This window comes from Neoarius graeffei, chromosome 4, assembly GCF_027579695.1.
Source record: "Neoarius graeffei isolate fNeoGra1 chromosome 4, fNeoGra1.pri, whole genome shotgun sequence".
NCBI classification, from domain to species: domain Eukaryota; kingdom Metazoa; phylum Chordata; class Actinopteri; order Siluriformes; family Ariidae; genus Neoarius; species Neoarius graeffei.
This window is the reverse complement of record NC_083572.1, coordinates 14,013,904-14,024,233: the sequence shown is the minus strand read 5'-3', so window position 1 is coordinate 14,024,233 and position 10,330 is coordinate 14,013,904. Positions and strand designations below refer to the sequence as shown.

Here is a 10,330-nt window from a genome sequence, read left to right as displayed (position 1 = left end):
TGCAGGTTAGGTTAACTGGTGACTCTAAATTGCCCGTAGGTGTGAATGTGAGTGTGAATGGTTGTCAGCCCTGTGATGACCTGGCGACTTGTCCAGGGTGTACATAGAGATGAGATGAGGTTGCTGGTTCGATTCCCTAGACTATGAGGATCGACTTGAGTGACTTAAGGCACCCAACCGCTCCAGCAAGAGTGGTGGCGTACCTTGTGTCTGATTAGTCAAAGAAAAACTGATGATGTAATTATCAGTTCGGGCATTGAACCCGACCGACCGACTGACTGAGCTGCTTTCCTTTTACGTGGCTCCTTTTGCTGGAAATACTGCGCATGCGCTGTGCACCCTGCTTACTGCGCATGCACTCTGTATCCCTCCGGCGCTCTTCATACTGCGCATGCGCATTGCATCCCTCGCGCGCTGTTCCCAGTCAGAAGCGTTCACGGGAAGGAGGATGCGCGGCACCGCGCCTCGCCTCAGAGAAACCCACTCGGTTTGAACGGAACAGCAGAAGACTGAACAAAATAAAAATTACACCACACACACACACCGTAAACCGCGACGTTTGTTTCGAGAGTTAAACACAAACAAACACCACAAACCAGCGGTTGTTATGGAATTAAAGAAGTCCATCGTGGACAACGAGAGGAGCTACGGCGCTGTGCGCGAGACCAAATGGAGCAAAGAGGAAGGTATGAACTGTAAATAAACCTCACCTGAGAATACAGTCATTAATTATTAGGGTTTATTTTGCTAAAAAAAAGAGAAGAAAAGCAGACCCGGTGTCTAGAATAATTTCTAGAAATGAATATAATAGTCTCAGTCTTAACAACAGCCTCTTTTGTCCGTTTGCCTCACTCAGGACGGCGTTTCATCAAAACACTCAGTTTACAGCCTCAACAATAACACCACCGTTTTCTTTTCTTTTTCTTTTTCTTCAGCAAGCATGCATATAAATAATTTTCAAGAACAACTGTCTTAACGTAAAATATATAACAACAAATTTCTAATAGCCTAAAATAACCATTTTCATAATCATAACCAACAGGACCATCTCCATATTCCTTGGTTTAGATTTTTCTGACAACTTGAACTTCATCTCATAAGAAAATGAAATGTCTGATACATATTGAAGTTGATGTGTTGGAAGCAGGAAAAATGGGCAAGCGTAAGGATCTGATCCGCCAGATTGTGATCTCCAAAATGGTACATGTCAAGTTTATTTGTATAGCGCTTTTAACAATAAACATTCAGCTTTACAGAATTTGAACGACTTAAAACATGAGCTAATTTTATCCCGAATCTATCCCCAATGAGCGCGACGGTGGCAAGGAAAAACTCCCTCAGACGACACGAGGAAGAGAGGAACCAGACTCAAAAGGGAACCCATCCTCATTTGGGCAACAACAGTTTTAACATGAAGTCAGTTTCGTCGAACTCTTTTTGAGTGCAAAACCGTTCATGACACCTGCAGTCCTAAAGTTAGCAAAGTCAACTGTAGTCTCATCTCATCTCATTATCTCTAGCCGCTTTATCTTGTTCTACAGGGTCGCAGGCAAGCTGGAGCCTATCCCAGCTGACTACGGGCGAAAGGCGGGGTACACCCTGGACAAGTCGCCAGGTCATCACAGGGCTGACACATAGACACAGACAACCATTCACACCTACGGTCAATTTAGAGTCACCAGTTAACCTAACCTGCATGTCTTTGGATTGTGGAGGAAACCCACGCGGAGACGGGGAGAACATGCAAACTCCAGACAGAAAGGCCCTCGCCGGCCACAGGGCTCGAACCCGGACCTTCTTGCTGTGAGGCGACAGCGCTTACCACTACACCACCGTGCTGCCCGTCAACTGTAGTCCTCAGCCATAAAAGCATTACTGTAAGTGTCCAGATCGTCTTCCAGGTGTGACTTTCAACTGTCCACATGGGGCTGTCCGCATGTCTGCAGGAGCGATGCGATGAGACTCCAACCAGACACAGGGCACCAAGATGGATCAGGCAGGTCCGAGGAGCAGAAGAGGTCAGCATCTCGATCTCAGGATTGACATATAACTCAGAGGGGGGAGAGAGAGAAAACACAGGTTGTTGGGTACTGTATGCCCAATGTCAGCTGAATAAGTAGGAACAGTATGCATATTGCACTGAGTACAAGCAGGGACTCCGGCAACTATGACAGCATAACTAAAAGGGGAGAGCCAGAAGGTAACACAGGCATGAGGGAACCCTGGGACATAAAGCAGCCAGCCACTACACCGTTGTCAAACTCGAGTGAGCAAGCGAGTGGGGGACTGACAGCATCCATACATCTTAGTTTACCAAGTACATCTTGTAGGGTGTTCCTGGTGTGAACCAGCGACAGGGTCATGGGTGTCGAAGGCTCACTGATTCATACGGGGCACGAAGACTATCAGCCTTTTATTAGCCATCAGCCCTTTATCAGCCATAAAATAAAAAAAAAACACTGACCGGTGAAGTGAATTACATCTCATTACAATGACACCTGTCAAGGGGTGGGATCTGTTAGGCAGCAAGAGAACAGTCAGTTCTTGAAATTGATGTGTTGGAAGCAGGAAAAATGGGCAAGCGTAAGGATCTGAGCAACTTTGACAAGCGCCAGATTGTGATGACCGGGTTTGAGCATGTCCAAAATGGTACATCTTGTAGGGTGTTCCTGGTGTGAACTGGCGACAGGGTCATGGGTGTCGAAGGTTCGTTGATTTGCACGGGGCACGAAGGGTAACCCATATGGTCCAATCCCATAGAAGAGCTCCTGTAGGACAAACTGCTGAAAAAGTTATGCTGGCTAAAACAGAAACGTGACCTTTTTAGCCGGACATGCTCAGACCCGGTCATCTCACCATCACAAATTGGTCCTTCTTAAAGTCGCTCAGATCCTTACGCTTGCCCATTTTTCCTGCTTCCAACACATCAACTTCAAAAACTAACTGTTCTCTTGCTGCCCAATAGATCCCACCCCTTGACAGGCCATTGTAATAACAATCAATGTAATTCACTTACTTTGAAGAGAAAGCACTTGCTGCTTTCTCTTTCTGCTGAGTGAATCACTCTCAAAAGAAATGTGCAGTACCGGTCAAAAGTTTTTTTTTTTTCTGTATTTGGACTATTTTCTACATTATAGAACAATACTGAAAACATCAAAACTATGAAATAATGTACAGAACATACACTGATCAGCCATAACATTAAAAAACACTGACAGGTGAAGTGAATAACATCTCATTACAATGACACCTGTCAAGGGGTGGGCTCTATTAGGCAGTGAGAGAACAGTCAGTTCTTGAAGTTGATGATTTGGAAGCAGGAAAAATGCGCAAGCGTAAAGATCTGAGCGACTTTGACAAGGGCCAGATTGTGAGGGCTAGACGACCGGGTCTGAGCGTCTCCAAAATGGTACGTCTTGTGGCGTGTTCCCGGTACGCAGTGATTAGTACCTACCAAAAGTGGTCCAAAGAAGGACATCCAGTGAACCTGCGACAGTGTCATGGGTGTCGAAGGCTAACCCATATGGTGTGGAAGGCTAACCCATATGGTCCGATCCCATAGAAGAGCTCCTGTAGGACAAACTGCTGAAAAAGTTAATGCTGGCTAAAACAGAAACATGACCTTTTCAGTAGGACATGCTCAGACCCGGTCATCTCGCCATCACAATTTGGTCCTTCTCGAAGTCGCTCAGATCCTTACGCTTGCCTATTTTTCCTGCTTCCAACACATCAACTTCAAGAACTGACTGTTCTCTTGCTGCCTAATATATCCAAACCCTTGACTGGCGCCATTGTAACGAGATAATCAATGTTATTCACTTCTTCACCTCTCATCGGTGTATATGGAATTATGCGATGAGCAAAAAAGTTTTACAAAATATACAATACTGTGCAAAAGTCCTAAACCACCCTATTTTTTTTCCTACAAACTTTGTTATATCTTTCTATTTTATGACTTCTACATCATCGAGTCGGTACAAAAAACATTTTAGAGTCCAAACGTTCATTTTCCAGCACAAAATTAAATGCTACAGAAAAGGAAAAAAAAAAAGTTTGTATCTGAGCAGCATATTCCATAAGAGAACACTTTTCAGATTAAAAAGGAAAACATAATGAAGGCTACTGGGTTTTGGGGCAAAATTAAGAAGCAAGTGTGACAGTCAAAATGTCCAGAAGAACTGTGGCTGGTTCTGTAAGACGCTCAGTAAAACCTACAGCTCATTTTCTTACAAAACTGCACTCGTTGTACCGGAGAGTACTATTTTTAAAAAATATATATATATATTTTTTAAAGCAAAGGATCGTCTCACGCCAAGTAATGACTTTGTTTCATTTATTATGGCTTACTGATTACTGTTTATAGTATTTTTTTTATGTTGAAACATTTAATTTCATTATTTTTTGAGCCATATTTGGTCTACGGTATTTCTTTACATGTGCCTAATACTTTTGCACAGTACTGTATATATTCAGTGTTGGACATTTCAGCAGAGGTGGACAGTAATGAAGTACATTTTACTTGAGTACTGTACTTAAGTACACTTTTTGAGTATCTGTACTTTACTTGGGTATTTTTAAAAATTTTTTTTGGCAACTTATGACTTTAGTACATTTGAAAGACAAATATCATACTTTTTCCTCCACTACATTTCTATCAAGGTCTTTGTTACTATGAAGTGGCTTTAAAAGTGGATAGTTTTTTTGTTTTCTTTTCTAAAACGTGATTGTTTTTTTTTTGCAGGAGACACTGAGACAGTAATCACTAGGGTCAGGTCACATTCATAGACTGGATAAAATCAAGATCAGTGTTTTCTCAGCAGCATTATTTAACACGATCAGTTGATGGCAGAATGGAAGGAGGTGGTTTTTCTGGAGAATGCACACACTCATGGCTATATCTAGAACCCATGTTTCAGTTTTCTGAAAGGAATAAAGAGTCGTTTCATTTTAAATGTTTGCTTTGTTTGCTGAAAACGAACCACATCATGGCCTACAAAAACTCACCGTCTGACCTGCAGAAGCATATTGAGGTCTGTAAATGTTTTATTCCAAGAGAAAGCTTGCAATGAAGTTGTCTGTGCTTTTAGAGCTAGCGATAACGTTGCAATAGCTATGCAGTCTGGTTAGTCAAAGGACTTTCGATGGATTTTCCTGCCAGCTTGCCATAGCCTTGTCCACGGCTAACGTTAACACATAGCTAGTTAACTTGGACACTGTTAGTTAGCATGTAAACACGGAGTTATGCTAACATGAATAACATTAACTTATCTGAAGTGCTTTCAGAAATGTTTGAGCATAATCTTGCCAAATAAACAAAATGTAGAAATCTTTCTTTTCTAGTAACGTTAGCTACCCAATATGATTTTGAAAAGATTTTGCTAGCGTGTCAGGTGGAGCTTCACTGACTAGCTTAACATTAAACCACCATGATATACAAACACTTAAACACGTGAGACCTGTGAGATGGACAGTATTGCACTAGTCAGTCATGACAAATTGTTGGAATTTTTTGTTTTGATGTCAGATGATGGTCTTTTTTGTTTTGTTTTGGCAGTTATTAAGCTTGAGGTGTGGACCTGGGTTTTACGTAGGTTGGATTGAGCTTTTTATTTTCTGAGCAAGCTGCATTTACAGCGATTCCACTGCCTTCCTGATTGGTGAGGAAACCCACACAGACACAGGGAGAACATGCAAACTCCACACAGAAAGGCCCCCGTCGGCCACTGGGCTCAAACCCAGAACCTTCTTGCTGTGAGGCGAGAAGTGCTATAGTGCTAACCACTACACCACCGTGCCACCCACAGGTCATCATGCTACAGGTTTTTTCTTCTGGTTTACAAATATAACATTGTTTGTTTAAATTTTTTGGTTAAAAATGTGGGCGTGTCCCTGCATGAGAATGAAGCTTATTCCATTCCTTCTTGAGAATGGAACTGTTCTTGTCAGGTTTTGGGTAAACTGATATTTTTTTCTATCTCTGTACCAGCATTGTGTGTTCATATAGTTTACATGATGCAAATTTTGATGATAAATAAAAATTAAACATGTAGGATTACGCTAGGTATTTTATTTTTGTTCTATGTCTCCCCACTGTGTCCCAAGTCCCCCAACATAATGTCTCATGTCTCCCTGCAAAAAATGACGACAGGAAAAGCGATTGGTCGCTCAAGCATTGCACAACCGCCTGCCTCTACATGCATCAACCTGCTATTTGCACTGATTGGAAGTGAATTGCATCTGAAATGCGAACAAATTGTGATGCACTTGCGTCAACCTGCCTCGACTAAAGATCCTCTGCGACACTCGACCATTAGCTGCATCGATGCAAGACCAGTCTTGCGTCTACCTGCGATTTTGTTATTGAAAGTAGTTGAAAACTATTTGCAGCCTGCCGTCTGACCTGGGCATTAATACAACCCCAATTCCAAAAAAGTTGGGACACTATGTAAAACATAAATAAAAACAGAATATGACGATTTGCAAAGCATGTAAACCCTATATTTAATTGAAAATAGTACAAAGACAACATATCAAATGTTGAAACTGAGAAATCTTATTGTTTTTTGAAAAATATATGGTCATTTTGAATTTGATGTCAGCAACATGTTTCAGAAAAGTTGGGATGGGAGCAACAAAAGACTGAAAAAAGTTGTGTAATACTAAAAAAAAAAAAGCTAGCTAATTTGGTTAATTGGCAACAGGTCAGTAACATGATTGGGTATAAAAAGAGCATCCCAGAGAGGTGGAGTCTCCCAGAAGTAAAGATGGGGAGGGGTTCACTGCTTTGTGAAAGACTGCATGGGCAAACAGTGCAACAATATAAGAATAACATTCCTCAATATAAAATTGCAAAAAATTTGGGGATCACATCATCCATGGTACATATCATTAAAAGATTCAGAGAATCTGGAGAAATCTCTGTATGCAAGAGACAAGGCTGAAAACTGACATTGGACGCCTATGATCTTCATGCCCTCAGGAGACATTGCATTAAAAGCAGACATGTATTCATGAACAAGCAGACATATGGAAATCACTATGGGCTCAGGAACACTTCAGAAAACCATTTTCTATGAAAACAGTTCATTACTGCATCCACAAATGCAAGTTAAAACCAAATATAAACAATATCCAGAAACACCACCACCTTCTCTGGGCCCGAGCTCTTTTACGATGGACTGAGGCGAAGTGGAAAATTGTCCTGAGGTCTGACGAATCAAAAGTAGGAATTCTTTTTAGAAATAATGGACACCACGTCCTCCAGGCTAAAGAGCGGAGGGACCATCCGGCTTATCAGTGCGCAGTTCAAAAGCAGCATCTGTGATGGTATGAGGGGGTATTAGTGCACATGACATGGGTAGCTTGTACATCTGGGAAGGCATCATTAATGTCGAATGATATATACACGTTTCAGAGCAACATGCTGCCATCCAGACAAAATCTTTTTCAGGGAAGGCCTTCCTTCTTTCAGCAAGACAATGCCAAACTGCTTTCTGCACATATTAAAACTGCTTGGCTCCGTAGTAAGAGTCTAGGTGTTAAACTGGCCTGCCTGCAGTCCAGACCTGTCTCCCATTTAAAACATTTAGTGTATTATGAAGCGCAAAATATGACAAAGGAGACCCCGAACTGTTGAGCAACTGAAATTGTTTATCAGGCAAGAATGGGACAACATTTCTCTTTCAGAACTACAGCAATTGGCCTCCTGAGTTCCCAAACATTTACAGAGTGTTGTTCAAAGTAGAGGTGATGCAACACAGTGGTAAACATGTCCCTGTCCCCACTTTTCTGAAACATGTTGCTGACATGAAATTCAAAATGAGCATGTATTTTTCAAAAAACAATAAAATTTCCCAGTTTCAACATTTGATATGTTGCCTTTCTACTTTTTCAATGAAATGTAGGGTTTCCATGATTTGCACATTATTGCATTCTGTTTTTATTTACAGTTTACACAGCGTCCCAACCTTTTTGGAACTGGGGTTGTAAATAGTCAGCTTAATTGACATAAGGAAGCTGTGGTGTAAGTAGAATAAAACACTTCAAATCAAGTTCTGTCTAATAATAATAAAAAAAGCCAAGTGTCAAAGTATTTTCCAGTTTTATATCTTTAAATTTCAGATTTATTCAGATGATGATGAAATCCCAGCACATACCCGTCATGAAAAATCTCATCTCATTATCTGTAGCCGCTTTATCCTTCTACAGGGTCGCAGGCAAGCTGGAGCCTATCCCAGCTGACTACGGGCGAAAGGCGGGGTACACCCTGGACAAGTCGCCAGGTCATCACAGGGCTGACACATAGACACAGACAACCATTCACACTCACATTCACACCTACGGTCAATTTAGAGTCACCAGTTAACCTAACCTGCATGTCTTTGGACGGTGGGAGAAACCGGAGCACCCGGAGGAAACCCACGCGGACACGGGGAGAACATGCAAACTCCGCACAGAAAGGCCCTCGCCGGCCCCGGGGCTCGAACCCAGGACCTTCTTGCTGTGAGGCGACAGCGCTAACCACTACACCACCGTGCCGCCCGTCATGAAAAATGTCTGACAATATTATACTCCAAATTCTGTCTGGAAACTGAGACAAAACAGTTTTTATGTTGGTCCTAAAGCTTGTTTTGTTTTTGAGTAGGCGCATGCAGCAGAAAGACTATGAGATGTTGAAGGGAGTCAAGTCCAGCAGTATGAAGCGAGAAGAAACTGGCTCTATTTTTAGCTCCGGCCATATTCAGTATTAGCACAGCATCAGCAGTAGAGCTGATACATGGCTAATCTCATTGATCAAACTCCACAGTGACCGGGATAGCACTGAGCATCTGGATTTGATTTGAGAGCTTTAACTCAAAAGGGAAGTGCTTGTTGATCAAAAGGGTGTAGGTTCAAATCCCAGGACTGTGGTACAAGACCTCAAGGAAGGCTCTGAATAGCTCATCTCGAAGCGGGCATGGCCTAAACCAGAAATGTATTTAAAAAATAGACATGTGCAACATTTATTTATTTATTTAACCTCACTTGCACATTTATCTTTTTTTTTTAACTTGCCCACAACATTTAGTTGGTTAAGTTTACTAAATGTAAACAAATTAGTAGTCGAATTTAAACCACCAAGACACTAAGTAGGAAGTACTATGGATTAATTAAACAGCATTGAAAATGCATTGCTGTAAATGTTCATTCTTGTTAATGAACACAGTGTTTCTTTGTAACACAACCTTCATATCTGACCACTCTCACATGAAAGTTTAAAAAAAAAAAGCGAAAAAAGCTAGTGCATATTCAATTACAGTGGTGTAGTGGTTAGTGCTGTCGCCTCACAGCAAGAAGGTCTGGGTTCGAGCCCTGTGGCCGATGAGGGCCTTTCTGTGCGGCGTTTGCATGTTGTCCGCGTGGGTTTCCTCCGTTTTCCCCCACAGTCCAAAGACATGCAGGTTAGGTTAACTGGTGACTCTAAATCGACCGTAGGTGTGAATGTGAGTGTGAATGGTTGTCTGTGTCTATGTGTCAGCCCTGTGATGACCTGGCGACTTGTCCAGGGTGTACCCCGCCTTTCGCCCGTAGTCAGCTGGGATAGGCTCCAGCTTGCCTGCGACCCTGTAGAACAGGATAAAGCGGCTAGAGATAATGAGATGAGATATTCAGTTACATTGCAACTGCAAATAAATGTAAGGCGGATGTGACTAGAAATACAAGTTGCATTTTTGTAATTTAATTAAGAACGGGAAGATTATTATTTTTTTTTTACGACCTGGTTGATGTCTGAGGCTGTCATCACTCTGACGCCTGAACTGCTAATTATAAAACACTTCCTGAACTGAATCCGGAGTGTTAGAGCTGTAAGAACATTAAAAAGCAGTGCTGCTACTCTAAAAAAGGCTGAAAGTGAAGGAAGTCTGTGTTCCTTGTTACTTACGTGCTTGATACACAGCTGAAATTAGCCAAGCACTGTAAAGAGGTTTATTTTTATTTGTGTGAGATGTCTTGAATTCATAGAACCAATTTGATCAGCCAAGTAAAGTTCCCTTTGAGGAAGTAAAACACTGAAAAGAGCTGTACGTTAAAGGGCAGCAGAAAAAAAAATATATTTTTTTTCTTTTCTATTTCTCGGTGAAACCTAGCCGTTTATGTTGAATCCAAAGTATAAGGAAGAAGAACAGTGGCAGAATTGCAAGCTGAGGCAAATTAAGCCCAAATTAAAGTATTATTAGGCTTAACATCTCGAAAAATAACCAAAGTACCCTATTACTGTGCTAAGTAACATGATAATATATTAAACACTACATTTATTCTCATTTAATGAGTAACTGTAAATTACTTAGTG

At 41.5% G+C, this 10,330-nt stretch overlaps 1 protein-coding gene across 2 annotated transcripts in view; it reads left to right on the top strand.

Annotated features, from left to right (window-relative positions):
* The first annotated feature begins 405 nt into the window (after window positions 1–405).
* Window positions 406–10,330, top strand: part of bmerb1 (bMERB domain containing 1) — a 65,459-nt gene continuing 55,534 nt past the window's right edge. For both annotated transcript variants that reach the window (XM_060918903.1, XM_060918902.1), the window contains exon 1: window positions 406–686. In XM_060918903.1, coding sequence (XP_060774886.1) covers window positions 608–686 — 79 coding nt within the window. In that variant the 5' untranslated portion in view covers window positions 406–607. The remainder of the gene's footprint in view (window positions 687–10,330) is intronic.